This window comes from Macaca mulatta, chromosome 9 (assembly GCF_049350105.2).
Source record: "Macaca mulatta isolate MMU2019108-1 chromosome 9, T2T-MMU8v2.0, whole genome shotgun sequence".
Lineage (NCBI taxonomy): Eukaryota > Metazoa > Chordata > Mammalia > Primates > Cercopithecidae > Macaca > Macaca mulatta.
The window spans coordinates 28658114-28679676 of record NC_133414.1 but is presented as its reverse complement, the minus strand read 5'-3'; the positions used below and the strand labels follow the sequence as shown (position 1 = coordinate 28679676).

Below are 21563 nucleotides of genomic sequence, written 5' to 3'. Positions count from 1 at the left end.
TTTTAGTAAAGACAGGGTTTCACCATGTTAGCCAGGTTGCTCTCAAACTCCTGACCTCAAGTGATTCACCTGCCTTGGCCTCCCAAAGTGCTGGGATTACAGGTGTGAGCCACCGGGCCTGGCCATGCTTCATCATTTTTTAATTCAACATTGATTTAATCACCAAATATTTGTCCTTCAATTACTTTAGATATTTTATTAGCTCATCTTCCTCCTTCTTCATGCTATTCCTCAGACATAAATTTTGATTATTCACTTATATTAACAAAAAAGGGGTATTTTGCTTAATATGGGTTATTGACAAGATTCCAATGCAATTGTTAACTCTGTCTTCTGCAGCCAAAACTGGCTTCTTCTGTTGTCCTGGCAAACCATCTCATTTAAATTTGTTTTGGATGCCTTATTTCAAATGAAGTATTATTATCGATAGTTGAATTAAAATAAGCATGGACTGGTTTGATGTACTTCTGCTTTTTGCTTTCAGATACTGCCATAGTCAGATCTACCCATGTGGATGACACAAGTGCACTGAATAGAATTTTAACACTGGCTAATCCTGAAGTACACCCACTGACAAACCACCTTTCTTCCAGCTCCTTTTCAAACACTATGTAATTAACACCTCTCTTTCAATGTCAACAGGTAGAGTGCTGACTAAGTAAAATAAAGTGTGCTCAGATATGAGTGTTAGGGACGGCTGTATCTTCATGGGTTATCCAGTAGTAAAGCCAAACTGATCATTTTAATAAATAAGCCACAACATTTTAGTGGCTTATCACAATACAAATATATCGCTCACTCATGTAACAGTCACTACAGATGTTCCTGGTCAGTGACTAGGTATCTTGCCCGGAATGCTTCAGGAACCCAGGTTCCTGCCAGCTTATATACCACAGTTCAAGTAGGTTCCTCTGTCACCTATGTCTAGATGATGGGATGAGACAGAGCAATTATTAAAGGTCTTGGTCTGGAAGTAACACCCATCACTTCCACTTACATTCTGTAGCTGATTACTGGTCACAAGGCCACACAAGGGAACAAAGGGGACTCGAAAATGTAATCCTTGACTGGACAGCCATATTTCAATTACAATTCCATATTATGATGGAAACGGTAGCACAGTTTTTAGTTGACAACAATCCCTTAATGTCATTGATTCTTAACTGCTTACATTAAACTAAAATAAATTTCAGATGGATTAATATTTAAATTTTTAAAAAGCAGATAATTATTGTATTAGTCCATTAGTGCTGTTATAACAAAATATCTGAGATCCTGTTTACAAACAACAGGAATTTATTTCTCACAGTTCTGGATGGGGGAAGTCCAAAATCAAGATGTTGGCAGGTTTGGTGTCTGGAGGGCCCAGTCTTTGCTTCCAAGTTGGTGCCATGTGGCTGCACCCTCTGGAGGAAAGGACGCCTATGTCCTCACCTGGCGAAAGAGAGGAAGGGCAAAAAGGCCTAGCTAGTTATCTCCAGCCCTTTTATAAGGTCACTAATCCCATTCACAAGAGGTCTACCATCATGACTTAATCACCTCTAAAGGCTATCACATTGGGGTTTGGGTTCCAACCTTTGAATTTTGGAGGGACACATTCATTCAAACCACAGCAATTATAATCACAAAAAAAGAAAATTTATTATGACAAAAAATGGGATTCATGAAAGAAAAGTATTCATTAACTAAATTACAAAAATAAGCCATGGCAATAAGAAAAATGAGGGGAGAGGGGAGGCTTGTAACTCTGACCACAAGAAAAGTGGTCATTTCTTTAACATACAAATCAAGAAGAAAATCCTAAAATCCAATAGGAAAACTATTTAATGGAATAGGCATGCAAAAGATATGATAGTTTACTCAAAAAGGAAAGATAAGGATACTAAGCAGTACATTCAAAATTAAACCAAAGTAAGATACCACTGGCACAAACCACTTTGCTGACATTGTAGGATAGGCTATGGCAAATTGGTATATTGCTTATGAGGGTATAAATCAATACAACTTCTTTGGATTTTAATTTCTCATAGCTCTAAAAATTTAAAAAAACCTATCCTTTGGCCTAGTGAATCCACTCTAAAAAATTATTTCTGACAGATACGGTTCTTATGTACAGGTTTAAAAAATGATATTTATTTACTGAGCACTGTTTATAAAAGCAAATGACTAAACAATGTATGGGTCCATCAATAAGATTCTAGCTAAATTATATTTCATCCATACATTGGAAAAGCATAGAGCAGTTCAAAAAAATAAGATAAATCCACATGCACTGACATGTTCAAATCTTCTGCCACTGTAGATGAAAAATGTAATCTACATAACACGAATAGTGCAGTAGTATTTATGAAAAAGGTATATCTGCTATATCTTTGATATGCATGTATATGCATAGAAAGGGTTGGTAAGGATGCAGACCCACTTTTTAACACTTCTTTCAAGAGGAATGGGAGTGCAAGATTTTGATTTTTTTTCCCACTTTTCATTCTATGCATTTACTTCTTTTTACTAGGAGAATGTATGTATATGTTACACTTGTGGACAGAAAATAAAAATAATAACTAAGTCAAGTGCGTCAGGTTCACAAAAGTCTTACCCGAAACTGCTACTGGGTGAACGCCAAGAAAGGTAAAATCTGTCACTCAGGACACGTGGAATTTCTGTACCATTTGTGTGCGTGGAAGAAACACCCAAATTCTCCCAATAAATTGCGAGTCCCAAAGGATAGGCACACATTTGATGACCTTAAAGAAGCGTTCCTTGTATGTGCAGAACCCCTGAGAAACCAGGGACACCACAAACACATTTCAGATTAGTTGGGCGACGGGGCAAAACACGTGCTCCCAATGCAGCCTCCGCTTCTGGCGCGCGGCTGGAGCCAAACTCCCCTAGAATTCCTCCAGGAAACCGTTGGGTGGGGCCAGGAAAGCGTTGGGTGGGGCCAGGAAACCGTCTGGTGGGATCTCCGCAGCTACTTTTCACCTGCTGTCCCTCCTGCGCTTCCTTAGAGGAAGAATCAATGCCTTGGGTGGAGCCCGAGCCCAGGCCGAGCCCAGAGCAGAAGCCCAAGCTCACCAAGCAGGACTCGGCGACCGGGTCGGAGTGGTACCAGAAATCTGAGGAATCGGAGTCGGAGGGCAACCAGCCACCCCTGGGACCCCTGGCATCCCCGAGACCCCCCGAAACCCCAGGACCCCCGGCGTTGGAGCGGGACGATGCACCCCTGCCAGAGGGGGACGATGCATCCCCCCGGCCGTCGGTGCTGGATGATGCACCCCGCCTGCGGTTGGAGCTGGACGATGCACCCTTTCCAGAGGAGGAAACTCCCGAACCCAGGGCCATCTGCAGGCACCGGCACCGCTGTCACACCGACTGCCTAGAGGCGCCGCTGTCCCGCGCCTTCCAGTGGCTGGGGTGGCAGGTGGGCGCGCACCCCTGGATCTTCCTGCTGGCGCCCTTGATGCTGACAGCGGCGCTGGGCACCGGTTTCCTGTACCTACCCGACGAGGAAGAGGAAGACCTAGAGGAGCAGTACACCCCGGTGGGGGGCCCGGCCAAGGCGGAGCGGCGCTTCGTGCAGGGCCATTTCACCACCAACGACTCCTACCGCTTCTCCGCCTCCAGGAGGAGCACCGAAGCCAATTTCGCCTCGCTTCTGGTGGTCTCCTACAGCGACTCACTGCTGGACCCGGCCACCTTTGCAGAAGTCAGCAAACTGGACGGCGCGGTGCAGGATCTGCGTGTGGCGCAGGAAGACGGAAGCCAGATCCAGTACCAGCAAGTGTGCGCGAGGTACAGGGCGCTCTGCGTGCGCCCCAACCCGCTCCTGCACGCCTGGCAGGTGGACAAAACGCTCAACCTGAGCAGCATCTCCTTCCCCATCTACCACCACGGCGGGCATCCCCTCTACCTGACCGGCTTCTTCGGAGGACGCATCTTGGGGGGCAGCCTAGGAATGGGCCACTTACTCCTGCGGGCCAAAGCCATGCGGCTGCTGTACTACCTGAAGACCGAGGACCCTGAGGACAGTGTGCAGAGCAAGCAGTGGCTCACCCATTTCCTCGACCAATTTACCAACATTACGAACACCTTGGCCTTGAAGAAAATTGAGGTACCTGGTGGTTTGGGTTTACAGGGAGGCCAGGAGAAGGTCAGAGGGACGAGGAAGACTTGCTCCCCAGAACCCTAACAAAAGCACCTCCTGACTACTTTATGGAGCCCTTGCCTCTAGGCTGGGTGTGCTCTACCATATTTGGTACTCAATCCAATTTTCTTAACACCGACGGATGCCAGAAATCGTGAATCCTGAGTAACATTCTAGTCGATAACACAAATCTTTCGTCCACCCAATGGGCCTGTTCGGTACAGACATTGATCTTCATGTTTAATTTTGGGGTTTGGTTTCTAATCAAATTACAGTCTTCTGAAATTCTACTTTTAGTTAAATTCTTCACTGGCTTGGGGGAGCCCCTAAAACTTGCTTGGAGCTCATTGGGATTAAAAAACAAACCGTCTTGTAAGTAAAAGTTCTGTAGTGTTAAGAAGATAACTAGCTTAGCATTTTTCAAGTTAGATACATACAAAGCAGCCCCTGGCTTAGTGTGAGGTACATAGTAGCTGTTCAGTTATTGGTGGATCTGCAAGTCTATTAATAAAGATGTATAAATAAGCCCTAGTGAAAGAGACACCTGCTGGAAAGAGCTTTCAAAGGCCAGGCCCTCCTGAAATATCTATGCAATTGAAATAGTAAAAGACACCAACCTAATACAAATTTAGAAAAAGTTGCGGCCGGGCGCGGTGGCTCAAGCCTGTAATCCCAGCACTTTGGGAGGCCGAGACGGGCGGATCACGAGGTCAGGAGATCGAGACCATCCTGGTTAATACGGTGAAACCCCGTCTCTACTAAAAAGTACAAAAAACTAGCCGGGCAAGGTGGCGGGCGCCTGTAGTCCCAGCTACTTGGGAGGCTGAGGCAGGAGAATGGCGTGAACCCGGGAGGTGGAGCTTGCAGTGAGCTGAGATCTGGCCATTGCACTCCAGCCTGGGCGGCAGAGCGAGACTCCCTCTCAAAAAAAAAAAAAGAAAAAGAAAAAGTTGGTAATTTCTGAGCTATTAATGAGAACAAGATTAACCAGTTTCAGGCTAGGTGTGGCGGCTCACACCTGTAATCCCAGCATTCTGGGACACCAAGGCAGGTAGACCGCTTGAGTCCAGGGGTTCAAGACTAGCTGGGGCAACCTGGCAAAAAAAATACAAAAGTTAGCCAGTCGTGGTGGCACACACCTGTAGTCCCAGCTATTTGTAAGGCCAAGGCAGGAGGATCACTTGAGCCCAGGAGGTTGAGGGCCCTGTCTCAAAAAAAAAAAAAAAGATTTCAAAGTTTTATATAAAATTCAGATTTTGTTTATTCAGGAGTTTTATTTAAACTTTGAATTTGCAAGAAACTTGAGGAATCTTTAGATGTGTGGAAAGAAGCAAATTGACATTGTTTTCTCTATTCTGAAGTCATAATCCATGTATTTCTATCTTTTGCTGAATTTTAACATATTGTTTCATCACTAAAATAAAGTGTTTCAATAGTTTTTGTAACTCACACACAAATATTGTAATTAAAAGTTATTTATCTGAGTATATTTTTGTGGCAGGTGGTCCATTTTACATCACTTTCCAGACAACTGGAATTTCAGGCAACTTCTATGACTGTGATCCCTGTGTTTCACCTGGCATACGTTCTCATCATTCTGTTTGCAGTCACGTCATGCTTTAGGTAAAAAGCTTTGATTAGTTTTTAAATCTCTTACTTTATGAAAAATACTTTATTATGGTAAAATATTATAATATATATGACATATGTGCTATTCTAGCCATTCTTATGTGTACAATTCAGTGGCATTAATTACATCCACACTGGCGTGCAACCATCACAACTATCTGTTTTCAAATATTTTACATCATCCCAAACAGGAACTCTGTTACCATTTTGCAATAAATTCCCCATCACCACCACCACCACCCCCACCCAGTGCCAGTTAACCTTTAATCTACTTTGTCTCTGTGAATTTTCCTAAAGGTTTCATATAGTGGAATCATATAATTGTCTTTTTGTGACTGGCTCATTTCATTAGGCATAATATTTTCAAGGTTCATCCTTGTAGCATGTATCAGAACCCCATTGCGTTTTATGGCTGAATAATACTGATTCCTTCAGCTTCGTTCTTCTTCTTCAAGATTACATAGATCATCGAGACTCCTTGCAATTCCATATGAATTTAAGAATCAGCTTCTCTATTTCTTGGGGGGAAATGGCTGTTGGAATTTTGATGGGGATTGTGTTGAATCTGCAGACTGTTTTGAGTAGGACTGGCATTTTAGCAATATTGAGTCTACCAACCCAGGAACTAAGGATCTTTCCATTTATCTAGGTCTTTTTAAGTTTCTTTTACCTTGTTTGGTAGTTTTCAGTGTGCAGATTCTTCACCTCCTTGGTTAAAATTATTCTTAGGTGTTTCATTCATTTAGAGCTATTTAAATGGAATTGCTTTCTTAATTTCCTTTTTGGATTGTTTATTGCATATGTATAGAAGCACAACTAATTTTTTGGTGTTGATCTTGTATCCTGAAGTTGTGCTGAATTTATTAACTCTAGTAGTTTTCTTCTGGATTCTTTGGTATTTTTCAGGTATACAATCATGTGATCTCTGAGGAGGGAGAGTTATATTTCTTCCCTTCTAATTTAGATGCTTTTTATTTATACATTTTTTTTTTCTAATTGCTCTGGCTACAACTTCCAGTACAACATTGCGTATCAATGGGGAAGTGGGACATCTTTTCTGTCTTGTTTCTGATCTGATCTGATCTTAGAGGAAAGCTTTCATTGTTTCACCCTTGAGCATGATGTTAGTTTTACTATTTTTATAAATGTCTTTACTATTTTGAGGAATTTTCCTTCATATTCCTAGTTTTTTAGTGTTTTTATTATGCAAGGGTGTTGGATTTTGTCAAGTGCCTTTTAAACATCTAGTGAGATGATCATGTGGTTGTTGTCCTCTGTTCTATAAATATGGTATATTACATTGATTGACTTTCTCCCAATGACCTTTCTGGGATAAATCCCTGCTGACTATGATGTATAATCCTTTTAATATGCTTTGGATTGGACTTACTGGTATTTGTTAATGACTTTTGCACCTATATTCATGAGAGCTATTGGTTTGTAGTTTTCTTTTCTTATGATGTCATTGTCTAGCATTGTATCAGTGTAATGATGGTCTCCCAGAGTGAGTTAAGAAATGTTCCCTCCTCTTCAATTTTTTGGAAGAGTTTGAGAAGGATTCCTGTTACCTCCACTTTAGATGTTTGGTAGAATTCATCAGTGAAATCTGGTCCTGGACTTTTCTTTGTTGGGAGTTTTTTTATTACTGGTTTAATCTTTTGTTACAGGTCTTGAGATTTTCTATTTCACCTTAAGTCAGTTTAGATCATTTGTGTTTTTGTAGGAATTCGTGCATTCCATCTAGGTTATCCAGTTTGTTGACATACAGTTTTTGATAATATTCTCATAAACTTTTCTATTTCTATAAGGTCAGTAGTAACGTCTCCTCTTTCATGTCAACTTTAGTTATTTGTGTCTTCTCTTTTTCTTTGTGACACTAGGTAAAATTTAATCAATTTTGTTGATCTTTTCAAGTAACCAACTTTTGGATTGATTCATTCTATTGTTTTTCTATTCTGTTTTCACCTCTGTTCTAATCTTTACTCTTTCCTTCCTTTTTCCTGTGGCCTGAATGTTTGTGTCCTCCCAAAATTCCTATGTGGAAACCTAATTCCTGGTGTGATAGTAATATGAGGTGGGCCTTTGACAGGTGATTAGAATGGGACTGATACTCTTAAAAAGAATTCGGAGGGAGATTATTAGCCCTTTCCACCATGTAAGGACATAGCAAGAAGGCACCATCTATGGAGCAAAGAGCAAACCGTCACTAGACACCAAATCTTTGGCCTTGACCTTGGATTTCGCAGCCTCGAGTACTGTAAGAAGCAATTTTCTGTTGTTTATAAGTTTCTCAGTCTATTTTGTTACAGTGGGCAGAACAGACTAAGACACCTCTGTTAGCTTTGAGTTTGGTTTTCCCTCCTTTCTCTAGCTCCACAAGGTGTTAATTTATTGATTTGAAATCTTTTTTCTTTTTCATGTAAGTATTTACAGCTATAAATTTCCCTCTGAGCACTATTATCACTGTATCCCATAAGTTATGTTACGTTGTGTGTTCATTTTCATTCTTAACTATTTTCTAATGTCCCTTGATTGTTTAATAGTGTATTGTTACATTTTTGTAGATTTGTTAATATTCCAGTTTTCCTTCTATTGTTGATTTTTAGCTTTATTCTATTGTTGGTTAGAAAAACATACACTGTATAACTTCAATCATTTAAAATTTGTTCAGACTTGTTTTACAGTCAAATGTATGATCTATCCTGGAGAATGTTCCATGGGCACTAAAGAAGAGTGTATATTCTGCTGTCATTGGGTTGAGTCTTCTATATATTTCCATAGGGTCTAATTGGTTTGTAGTGTTGTTCATTTCTCTGTGTCCTTATTGATATTCTGCTCAGATGTTTTATGCATTGATGAAAGTGGTATATTGCATTGTCCAGCTTTTTTTTTCTTTTTCTTTTTTTTTTTTTTTGAGATGGAGTCTTACTCTGTCACCCAGGCAGAAGTGCAGGGACACAATCTTGCCTCAATGTAACCTGCACCTCCCAGGTTCAAGCAATTCTTCTGCTTCAGCCTCCCGAGTAGCTAGGATTACAGGTGTGCATCACCATGCTCACCTGATTTTTGTATTTTTAGTAGAGATGGGGTTTCACCATGTTGCCCAGGCTGGTCTCAAACTCCTGACCTCAAGTGATCCACCCACCTCAGCCTCCCAAAGTGCTGAAATTATAGGTGTAAGTCACCACGCCTAGTCCTCTCCAGCTATTATTGTAGAGTGCTCTATCCCCACCTTCACTTCTGTCAATATTTACTTCATATATTTCGGGTCTCTGTTATGCAGTGCACATATGTTTACAGTTGTTATAGCTTCTTGGGGAATTGACCCTTTTATCAATATATAATGTACTCCTTTGTCTCTAAGTCTTCTTTGCCTGATGTTAGTGTAGCCACTCCTGCTCTATTTTGGTTACTATTTGTGTAGAGTTATCTTTTTATATACTTTCAATCTACTTATATTTTTGGAGATAAAGTAAGTCTGTAAACAGCATATAGTTAGATCATGTTGCTTTATCCATTCTGCCAACCTGTCTTTTGATTGGAGAGTTTAATCTATTTACATTTAAGGTAATTGCTGACAAGAAAGAACTTTTAACTTTTTTATGTTCTATCTGTCTTATCACTTTTTTGTCCTTCATTTCCTCTATTATGCTTTATTTTTTTCACATTTCTTTTTTCTTTTCAGACAGGGTCTTTCCCTGTTGCCCAGGCTGCTATGGAACGGCACAATCGTAACTTACTGCAGCCTTGAACTCCTAAACTCAAGCAATCCTCCCACCTCAGCCTCCTGAGTAGCTGGGACTACAGGCACATGCCACCACATCTGGCTAATTTTTATTATTTTTTGTAGAGACAGGATCTTGCTGTGTTGCCTAGGCTGGCCTTGAACTCCTGGCCTCAAGTGATCCTCTCACCTCAACCTCCCAAAGTGGTGGGATTACATTGTGAGCCACCCCCACTGGTGGGTGCAGCATGAGCTACTATGCCTAGCCACATTTCCTTTTGTTTTTTTGGAGACAGAGTCTGGCTCTGTCGCCCAGGCTGGAGTGCAGTGGCACAATCTCGGCTCACTGCCAGCTCTGCCTCTTGGGTTCATGCCATTCTCCTACCTCAGCCTCTCGAGTAGCTGGGACTACAGGTGTCCGCTACCACGCCCAGCTAATTTTTTGTATTTTTAGTAGAGACAGGGTTTCACCGTGTTAGCCAGGATGGTCTCGATCTCTTGACCTCGTGATCCACCCGCACCGGCCTCCCAAAGTGCTGGGATTACAGGCGTGAGTCACCGTGCCTGGCCGCCACATTGCTTTTTTTTTTTTTTCTGGTATACAATACACTTGGGAATTATACTGCACCAGGTAAGATTTCTATCACAGTGACATTCCATTATGCTTTCTTTTATGTTTAGTTTATATTTTTCTAGTGAGCTGTTTTTATTCTCTTTTCATCCCCTTTTGTGATATTTTTAGAGATTTTCTTTGTGATTACCATGGGGATTTTATATAACATCCTAAATTTAAAATAGTCTGTACTGAATTGATACCAATTTAATCCAAAACCATATAAGAACCTCTTCTCCTCTTTGTCACAAATTACACCTTAATATATTGTATGCCCTATAACATAGATTTACAGTTTTTTTTTATGCATTTGTCTTTTAATTTCTATAGAAAATAAACTGTGGAGTTACAACCAAAAGTACAATAATACTTGCTTTTATAGTTGTCCATGCATTTCCTTTTACTGGATATTTTTATTTCTTCATACAAGTTAGTTACTGTTTATAGTAACTTTCTAAATTCCCCAGTATGCATAGTTGCTTTTCAATGTCCTAAATTCTCAGAGAAATGCTCCCCATCTTTTGTCTTAGTGTTTTGTACATTTGGGGTGTGATCTCTTGCCCCAGCCATCTGAGGGTTGTTAATTCAGGTTGCAATGTTTGCCACCTTTTTCAACCTGAGTTTTGAGTTAAGCAAAACAGAAAGGAGCACCTTGCATGAGTCCTTTGTGTAGCCAGACATATTATATATATATGTGTGTGTGTGTGTGTATATATATATATATACTTTTTTTTTTTTTTTGAGATGGAGTCTTGTTCTGTCACCCAGGCTGGAGTGCAGTGGCGCAACCTCCACTCACTGCAACTTCTGCCTCCCAGGTTCAATCCATTCTCCTGCCTCAGCCTCCTGAGTAGCTGTGATTACAGGCATGTGCCACCACACCCAGCTAACTTTCATATACAATATTTCTTGAGTAAAATTCGCTCTTCCCCCTCCAGATCCGGTGAAACACTCTGACACTGGGACTCAGGCTGTCATCACTTTAATACTGCCTCTGCTTTTGAGACTGTGGCCACTTTAACACCCCTGCTACCTTAACACTGCCACCATGCCAGAAAGGGGGGCGATTTTTTCTTTTTCCTTTTTTTTTTTTTTTTTTTTGGTTCATCACTCGCTTGGTTGCTCTCACTTTTTCCAGGGTTCATAAAATTGCTTCTGACAGTTTCTGCTTGTTTTTTGGATAATTCTTTGAGAGGACAAGAGCTTCTTATTCTACCATTTTTCCTGACATCCCGTGCTAAACTCTTATTTTTTAAGCCTGGTGATTTTTAAAAACATTTTTTCCCATCAGCAATAGTGTCTAATCGAATGGAATAGTAAAAGAAATTGTGGCCAGTTTTGTTTGATTTGGCGTATCTTTTTTACCTAACATATTGCATCAGTTACGATTAATTGTTCCATTTGGAAGGCAGATAAGTTGGTGGAACCAGGAAGCACGTCCTATTTCTACTAATTTAAAATAGCACTTTTCACTTCATAAAAAATTAAGTTCGAATTTAATTGACTTAAGTGTCTCCATTGTTCTAATGTGCAGTTTACCTTGTTAAGCACTTAAAAATTGTTCTCTAGGCATTAAGGGTAGTTTGTGTTCTTGTTTGAGTTCAAACTAAAATATGAAAGATATCATCAAACAACAGAATTTAGATGTAGGAGGAACCCCATAGATTATATTCTAATTAATTTACATCAGAGTCACCCAGAGAGCCATAAACCAGATATTCTCAGGCACCACCCTACCAAATTAAAATATCTTGGGGTTAAATCTGGAAATCTGTATTTCAGAAATTTCTCTAGCTGATTCTTACATGTAGGTAGGTTTAGGGACAAATAATATAATTTAACTATTTAGATGTATGGAAAAGAAAGATGAAGTCTCAGTAGGTAAAGGGATGTGAAAACATTGGGGACCTCTTTGGGTCAATAAACTACCTCATAATTTTGTTACCCTGGAAAGAAGGACCACATCCCTTAGAAACAAAGAAACTTTAAAAAGAAACAAAAAAATCCCGCAAAATTCAGTCTACTAAACTTAGTAGGATAAAGCATTTTAAAAATTCAGTCTACGTGTTACTAATAATTGGTTTGACAAAACTTTTCTACTAGATAGATAGTTGGTTTTGAAAATACAAATTCTAGTCAGTTCTTACATATCTTTACAAATGATTTGGACAATAACGCAGAAAAATATTTAATAAGAGAATTGGAAAATGATTTATAGTTGTCTCTAAAGACTCTTCTATGCTTATGTAACCACCATATTGAACACAAGACTCATAAGGTATAAACATAAAGCAGTTGTGTTTTTGTCTCCCTTTGTTTCCTGTTAGTTTACTAGGTAGAGCAAGTTCTTCCTCTGCCTCACGAAAATTCAGGCAGTCCCTATGTTATGGTAATTCTTAAGCAAGACAAAAAGTCCTCCAGTCAGAATTAAAATGTCCATGTTCATGTTCATGTCATAAACAAAAGTGGTAACTTGATTTGAAGCTAAGGTTTTTCCCCCTCTCCTAGCTGGAGCATGCTACATGGAATAGCCTTTAATAGGGAAAAAGGGATATTCCAGGCATCTCCTGTCACTTCTCCTACTATCCACCTTGCTGAGTGGTTCACAGACTGGAGCATGCTCAAAGAGTAGGAGAAATGGAATTGAAAAACTCTTAAGATATGAATGCTGCCACGACAGTCTAACATATGTCTTCTCTGGTCTTGAATATGAAATTGATCCTCTGGCAAGTGTTTGTTTGGTGTTTTGTGTTTTGTTTTTTGAGATGGAGTCTCACTCTGTCACCCAGCCTGGAGTACAATGGCACAATCTCAGCTCACTGAAACCTCCGCCTCCTGGGTTCAAGCGATTCTCCTGCCTCAGCCTCCTGAGTAGCTGGGATTACAGGCATGCGCCACCACACCCGGCTAATTTTTGTATTTTTAGTAGAGACGGGGTTTCGCCGTGTTGGCCAGGCTGGTCTCAAACTCCTCAGGTGATCCGCCCACCTCCGGCTTTCCAAAGTGCTGGGATTACAGGCGTGAGCCACTGCACCCAGCCGCCTACAAGTGCTTTTATAAGTTCCCTGGACACCTCTCGCTCCCCCTCTTCCCTTATCACAGAGGGTCTCTTATGTCTGCTCTGGGTGGAGCTTCCTAGACAGTTCTAGTACTTATCCCCATTTTGCCTGTCTCACACACACTCATATATGAAGGTTATACCTTGCATACACGCATTTAGCTCATTTAAGACACATATTCAAACATATTTCAGGATTCTATATTTATTGTCTTGCAATGAAGTCACTTAAATAAGACTTTTCCAAAAGCCTATGCTCTAAATTGAACTTAATTATAGTTCATGCTATTTCATGTATAGTAATACCCTGCCTTTCCACAGGAATACTATCCAAGACATCCAATGGATGCCTGAAACCACAGATAGTACTGAACTTTATTTATATCTAGCCAAAGTCTCTGTGGTCAATACTATACTTCACTCCCCTATCCTAAGAAAAATTCACAGCTAAGAAAAGGAGGAATGGGCATAACCTTGTCATATATACCTTTTATCCAAAATCTTTCTGATTTTGAAATTCATCTCTTTTACTTTCTTATCTTAAATCCTATCAACCAATATTGTTGTTTTAAAAATGTATTATAATAGGCCGGGCGCAGTGGCTCATGCCTGTAATCCCAGCACTTTGGGAGGCCGAGGCAGGCAGATCGCCTGAGATCAGGAGTTCGAGCCCAGCTGGCCAACATGGTGAAACTCCATCTCTACTAAAAATACAAAATTATCCAGGTGTGGTGGCACATGCCTGTAATCCCAGCTACTTGGGCGGCTGAGACAGGAGAATCACTTGAACCTGGGAGGCAGAGGTTGCAGTGAGCTAAGATCGCACCATTGCACTCCAGCCTGGGCAAAAAGAGCAAAAGTCTGTCTAAAAAAAAAGAATTATAATAAGAGATTTTATTATAACAAAGCAATTTACTTTTGCCCTGGAATTTATATGTGTATGTGTGTTGACTTGGGGCCCTGACCTAAATTCATAGTACCAGGTTGAGAAAAAGTGAAATACAATAACAGTACAGGCATTTTATTAGCAAGAAGAATTTTATCTATTTAAATGTGATCTCCCCTGCAGGTCTTTAGTCATGTTCCTGCTGTTTTGAAACCAGTGGTTCCAGTTCCTCAGCTCCTAGACTTTAATTCCCAAGTTAGTTTCTCTCCCCCACTAGAATATCTGAATGCAGGTATCAGTCATTTGTTCTGAAGCAATTTTTAACAAGTAAAATCTAAAGCCAGAGGTTGTTGCCAATATTTTAAAAGGTAACGTTATGGTTGTTGAGGACGTAAAGCACTGAATCATACTTTAAAATATTCTGTATATAGTCCCATTCCTGTTGGTTTGCCAAGGAAACAGGCACAGATTGGGTCATTTAAAATATAGCGCATTTTAATTTTTTCCAAATTCGTAGCAACTTTTCCACAGAATCCACTTCACCAGTAGAGAAGAATCCTGAAAGTAACTTGAAAGAAGACTTTCCTACTGTATGTTAACAACAATACACATTGTACTAGCTTTGAAATACAGGAGGCATTTAATGTTGTGTTGTGGCTAGTTAGAGATCAGCAATAGGTGAAAAGATAACTGCTTATATGTTCTTTCTCTAGTGCAGTTTGCTCTTCATTACCTGTTATATTCCATTCACACCCTTCTGAAGATCAGAGTGGAATTAGCCATTAGCAGTGTTTTAGTACTTCTTTGTGGCTCCAAAATGCCAGTCAGTGACTTAGTGCCTGGCTGGCTGCAAAGAATCACATGTAGGAAAGTTGGTAGAAGTACAGATTTACAGATTTCTAACTTTTCTGCTCCCTTTCTTTCCTTTTATTTATTTATTTATTTTTTAATTGGTCTGAGATTGTCCCTGGCAATTAAATGTCTCCAGAAGATACGTGTGGAAATTATTGCCTTAGAGATTTTTGACTACGTGTCCAAGTCAAAAATGTTATCCATTGATGAAAGCTGCCACCACAGATTCTATGATTTTTCCCTCCAACTTTGCAGGTTGGACTGCATACGAAACAAAATGTGTGTTGCAGCCTTTGGAGTGATTTCTGCTTTCTTGGCAGTGGTGAGCGGCTTTGGCCTGCTGTTGCACATTGGGGTGCCATTTGTCATCATAGTTGCCAATTCGCCATTTCTTATTCTAGGTGAGTAAAACCAAACGGGAGGCTACACACTGTGTATGTGGCAGGGTAGGGGATATAAGGGAAAGAATTGTATTGAGGTGGCTCTACAGTTCACAAATGAGGTGCCAGGAAACAGGGAAATGAAATTGAACTGGATATCTCTAGAGGTGGAAAGATCGAGTATCCTAATGGAAAAACAGACCATGTACGTGAACAGCAGTTCACATGTAAAAAACAAAATACGAATCACTAAAAATACAGTCATGTATCACTTAACATTGAGGGTCTGAGAAATGCTTCCATAGGCAATTTTGTCGTTGTGTAAACTTCCTAGAGTCTACTTACACAAACCTCAATTGTATATGCTACAACGCACCTCGGCTATGCTGGCCTCCTACTCCTAGGCTGCAGTCCTGTGCGGCATGTTACTATGCTGAATACTATAGGTAACTGTCACACAATGGTAAGTATTTGTATATCTAAATATATCTAAACATAGAAAAGGTACAGTAAAAATATGGTAGAAAATATAAAAAATGGTCCACCTGTACAGGGTACTTATCACGAATGGAGCTTGCAAGAATGAGAGTTGCTCCGGGTAAGTCAGTGAATAAATGTTGAGTGAACATAAGGTATAGGACATTCCTGTACACTACTGCAGACTTTATAAACACTGGACACTTAAGCTATTGCTACCTTTATTTAAAATGTAGTTTTCTTTCTTCGATAATAAGTTAACCTTAGCTTACTGCAACTTCATTATTTTATAAACTTTAAAGATTTTTTACACTTTTTGACTTTTGTGATAACACAGCTTAAAACACAAACACATTGGAGAGCTGTACAATAATATTTTCTTTCCTTATATCTTGGTGTAAACAAACTCTGCCAGTCTTATGAAAGTATAGCACATACAATTATGTACACAACATAATACTTAATAAACAATTGTTACTGCTTTATATATTCACTATGCTAAATTTTATGTCATTATTTTAGAGTGTACTCTAACTTATGAAAAGAATAGTTAACTGTAAAATAGCTTCATGTAGGTTATTCAGGAGATATTTCAGAAGAAGGCATTGTTATCATAGCAGACAACTCCACGTGTCCTGAAGACCTTCCAGTGGGACAGGATGTGGAGATGGAAGACAGTGATAGTGATGATTCTGACCCTATGAAGGCCTAGGCTAATGTGTGTGGGTTTTGGTTTGTTTTTTGTGATGGAGCCTCACCCTGTCACCCGGGCTGAAGTGCAGTGGCTCAATCTCGGCTCCTGGGTTCAAGCAGTTCTCCTACCTCAGCCTCCTGAGTAGCTGGGACTACAGGCACGCACTACTATGCTCATATGTGTTTTTGTATCTTAGTTTTTAATAAAAAGTTTAGAAAGTAAAAAAAAAATAAAATTTTTTAAAAATAGAAAAAGGCTTATAGATTAAAGATATAAGTAAAGAAAATATTTTGTATAGCTGTCCAATGTTTTTGTGTTTTAAGCTGTGTTATAAAAAGCCAAAACATTTTTTAAAAACTTAAAAGTTTGTAAAATAATAAAGTTACAGTAAGCTAAGGTCAATTTATTATTGAAGACAGAAAAATATATTTTAAAATAAATGTGGTGTAGCCTAAGTATCCAGTGTTTATAAAGTCTACAGTAGTATACAAGAAAGTCCCAGGCCTTCATGCAAACTCTACAAAATGGCTTACATTAAATCAATTATATACGTCTTAACTATAGTTATTTATGGCTGTGAGGTACACTGGATGATTAGGTGTGAGTGCGTAGGAGGAAGGTATGCCTTGAAAAGCTAGAATAAATAAGCTAATATCCAGTACACAACTCACTATCTCCCCCAGAAAACCAAGTATTAGTTTTTCCAAGATGCTTACTTTCCAAAATATAAACATCTTTATTTTCTCATGCTTACTGTAAAATAAATTCTGAACTTACCAAAAATACAAAGAAAAATGGAAAACAACTGTAATTCCACCCTTCAGGGATAATTCCTGCTAATATCTCTATGTGTATCCATCCAGAATTTGTTCTATGCAAATATACACATGTAGCTATCTCTCCATTTCAAACCTCTTATTTTATAACAAGAAATTTTCGTTTAACATTAAATATCTACCTCTTTTTAAAAAGACTGAATATGATTCCAATCTAACGCTATGTTTGATTTGGCCAATCTCATACTGTTATGGGATTATGTTGTTTTCGATATTTTCCTATTATAAATTACACCAAAATGAACACACTTGTTCTACTTTTGAGCATTTGTCCAATTAGGACAAATTCCTAGAAGTAGAATTGACAGTCAAAGGTATTCCCTTTTTAAGTCTTTTGCTTTGTTGCAAACTTGGACTGAAAAATTGTGTCCCAGTTTCCATTTCTCCCTAGTGGACTGAGTGTCTTCATTTGCAGAAAACCCTCCAGAAATCCTCAGTCTTGCTCATATTGATTAATAAGAAAACCAAGTGTCTCACTTGTGGTTTAATTTGCATCCCTTGATTAATTGAAAAGTCAAATATTTTTTTCTTATACCGTTATTCACTACATAACGACGTTTGGGTCAAAGATAGACTGCATATACAAAGCAGACCACATATACAATGGTAGTCCCAGAAGGTTATAATGGAGCTGAAAAATTCCCATCACCTATTGTTATCATAGCCATCCTACTGTCATAACGCAATTCATTACTCACATGTCTGGTAGGAGATTGGAGGGAGGTGAAATTTATCTGCAACACGCTCATGCTGCCCTTTCCAGTTCCTTTTTTTTTTTGTAATCCCCTTTCCCAGGCTTCAGTCATGACTTGAAAATTCTCTGATGTTCTCCTATGCCAACCAATCTGAAATATCACTGAGGAAAGGAACTAATTATCTAGTAGGCATTAATAGGTAAAGAATTCTTAAGATTTACCTTGATACATATTTCTGATCTCATTACAATGAACTGGGCAAGTGGAATTTGAATACCAACATCCTAGGTATCAGAAACAAACTAGAAGAAAAACTATATCTGTGTATGTGCCTGTGCGTGTCTATAAACTATGTGGTGCCTCTCAAATCATACCACAGAGATAGCCAGATGCTCACTGTAGAACACATTAAGTCCAGCTTATATTTCAAGCAACAGAATGTTGGCTGGATGTGTCTGTACATGAGCATGAAATATCTTACAAGAGAAAATGATCTCTCAAGCAGTCTACTGGAATCAAAGACACACATTGCCAATGCTGCTTTGACTGATACCCATCTAGCCAGGTTTCCTGACCTCATCATGGAAACACCCTAAGCAAAGAGTAGAGTATACTGCGCTACGTGCATAATAGGAGTATGTACAAAGCAAAGACTTATTACAAAGGAAGGAGTGATGAGTTCTGTTGTAAAGTCAGAGGCAACCAGGGAAAGCATCACAGAGAAGGTAGTATTTAATCAGAGGGTTGGACAAGATAAATAAAACCTTAAGATATAGAAAAAGAAAATGGTTTGAACCAAGCTGTTTAATTTCTAATGGATAGTAATATGTATGAAGATGAAGATTCTGTTTCTTTTTTTTTTTTTTTTTTTTGTTACAGGTGTTGGGGTCGATGACATGTTTATCATGATTTCTGCCTGGCATAAGACCAGACTTGCAGATGACATACCAGAGCGGATGTCCAATGTCTATTCAAAAGTGGCAGTGTCTATTACAATCACCACCATCACTAACATCCTGGCCTTCTATACAGGGGTTATGAGCTCTTTTAGGTCCGTACAATGTTTTTGCATCTATACAGGAACGACCCTGTTATTTTGCTATTTTTATAGCATCACCTGTTTTGGAGCATTTATGGCCTTGGATGGTAAAAGAGAAGTAGTCTGCCTACGCTGGTTGAAAAAGGCTGACCCAAAATGGTCCTCATTTAAAAAGTTCTGCTGTTTCCCATTTGGTTCTGTCCCAGATGAACATGGAACGGATGTCCATCCAATGAATTTGTTTTTTAGAGACTATTTTGGCCCCTTTCTCACAAGCAGTGAGTCCAAGTATTTTGTAGTCTTTATATACGTTTTGTATATCATAAGCAGTATATATGGGTGTTTCCATGTGCAGGAAGGTTTAGACCTTCGAAATCTGGCAAGTGACGATTCCTACATCACACCATATTTTAATGTAGAGGAAGATTATTTTTCAGATTATGGTCCCAGGGTTATGGTTATTGTTACTAAAAAAGTTGACTACTGGAATGAAGATGTTAGGCAAAAACTGGAAAACTGTATTAAAATTTTTGAAAAAAATGTCTATGTAGATAAAAATCTTACAGAGTTTTGGTTAGATGCATATGTGCAATATTTAAAAGGTAACAGCCAAGATCCTAATGATAAGAATACTTTTATGAACAATATTCCTGATTTTTTAAGCAATTTTCCAAATTTTCAGCATGATATTAATATTTCATCATCAAATGAAATCATTTCTTCCCGGGGCTTCATTCAGACAACAGATGTTTCTTCCTCAACCAAAAAGAAAATAATGTTATTCCAATTACGACGCATAGCTGAAGACTGTCAAATTCCCTTAATAGTATATAACCAGGCATTTATATATTTTGATCAGTATGCTGCAATAATAGAAAACACTGTTCGAAATGTATTGGTTGCATCAGCAGCTATGTTCATTGTTTCCTTATTGTTAATCCCTTATCCATTTTGTTCCTTGTGGGTGACTTTTGCTATTGGTTCTGTGATTGTAGGAGTAACGGGTTTCATGGCATTCTGGAAAGTCAATCTTGATTCCATATCCATGATTAATCTTGTCATTTGTATAGGGTTTTCTTTCGATTTTTCTGCACACATTTCCTATGCATTTATTTCTAGTTCTCAGCCCTCAGTAAACCAAAAATCAATTGAGGCATTATATCTTCTAGGCTACCCAGTGTTACAAAGTGCAATTTCAACAATATTAGGGGTGTGTGTTTTAGCTTCAGCAAAAGCATACATCTTCAGAACATTTTTTAAGATTATGTTTCTTGTTATGGTATTCGGGGCAGCTCATGGCCTAATTTTTATTCCAGTATTCTTAACCTTTTTTGGAAGGTTTATTTGAATATCCACTAACAAATCAAAGACCAATTCTATAATTCCTCATTGCCCCAATCCAATCTGATTTTTTTTAATGCACTATTAAGAATAGTCAACAAACTACTGGGAAACCAAGGTGGGTGGATCACCTAAGGTCAAGAGTTCGAGACCAGCCTGGCCAACATGGTGAAACCTTGTCACTACTGAAGATACAAAAATTATCCAGGCATGGTGGCGTGCACCTATAATCCCAGCTACCTGGGAGGCTGAGGCAGGAGAATCGCTTGAACCTGGGAGATAGAAGTTGCAGTGAGCTGAGATCATGCCACAGCACTCCAGCCTGGGTGACAAGAGTGAGACTCCGTCTCAGAAAAAAAAAAAAAAAATTGGTCAACAAACTAAAAACAAGGGCATGTTTCCTTGACTTGGAAATCCCATTTTAAATTATTATTTAAAATATACTGATAAAAATTAATTAGTCCTATATTAAAATATCTTCGCTAAATTAGGAAGTGTTATCTTTCTTACAGTCTTTACAATCAAGTACAAGGTACAACTTTTCTGTTATTTTTTCCCTTTACTTTATATTTATACCTGAAATTCAACTACTGTATGTATGGTTCATACTATAAATGGAATATTGTTTTCATTGTACTTGCTACATGCATTCATATGTGAAAATATATCTTATCATTTATTTTTCCATTCAAAGGCTTTTCTACACATTTTGTTCATGGTATATTTTGGTAAAAAATTTTTAAAGTTTATAAATCCAATTTATCATATTTTTTCATGGTTAGTGCTTTCTTATCCTAAGAAATACACTGACTACTCCAAGGTTACAAATAAAGTCATCTATGTTTTCTCCTCTAAGCTAATAGTTTTGATTTTACATTTAGGCCTGTGATCCATACACATGTATTTGTTGGGCCGTATGGATAGAGATCCGTTTCCTTCTCATAAAAGCTGCCCATTTGTCTCAGCATCATTTGTGAAAAGACTGTCCTTCAGGATAGGATTAACTTGGCATCTATATAAAAAATAAATCAGTTGACAATTTATGTGTGGTTCTAATTTTGTGCCATTGATCTGTTGGTCTGCTCTAAGCCCAGTACCACCACACTGCCTTCATTATTGAAGCTTTATATTAATTACTGGAATTAGGCTGTGTATGTTGTCCACTTTGATTTTTATTAATCTTTCTGATTTCAAA

At 38.8% G+C, this 21563-nt stretch overlaps 1 protein-coding gene across 1 annotated transcript; it reads left to right on the top strand.

Moving 5' to 3' along the window:
- Nucleotides 1-2922: 2922 nt before the first annotated feature.
- Nucleotides 2923-20999, top strand: PTCHD3 (patched domain containing 3). Its single transcript, XM_015146674.3, has 4 exons — nucleotides 2923-4111; nucleotides 5646-5767; nucleotides 15162-15307; nucleotides 18868-20999. The coding sequence occupies exons 1-4, from the start codon at nucleotides 3020-3022 to the stop codon at nucleotides 20373-20375; spliced, it is 2868 nt and encodes a 955-aa protein (XP_015002160.2). The 5' UTR covers nucleotides 2923-3019; the 3' UTR covers nucleotides 20376-20999.
- The last annotated feature ends 564 nt before the right edge of the window (nucleotides 21000-21563 follow it).

What these genes read in the sequence shown, in the direction of transcription:
- PTCHD3 (XM_015146674.3), top strand. Translation starts at nt 3,020, where the DNA reads ATGCCTTGGGTGGAGCCCGAGCCCAGGCCGAGCCCAGAGCAGAAGCCC. An exon ending in TGGCCTTGAAGAAAATTGAG is followed by an intron (nt 4,112 to 5,645) that starts GTACCTGGTGGT and finishes TTTTTGTGGCAG; the next exon opens with GTGGTCCATTTTACATCACT. An exon ending in GCAGTCACGTCATGCTTTAG is followed by an intron (nt 5,768 to 15,161) that starts GTAAAAAGCTTT and finishes CCAACTTTGCAG; the next exon opens with GTTGGACTGCATACGAAACA.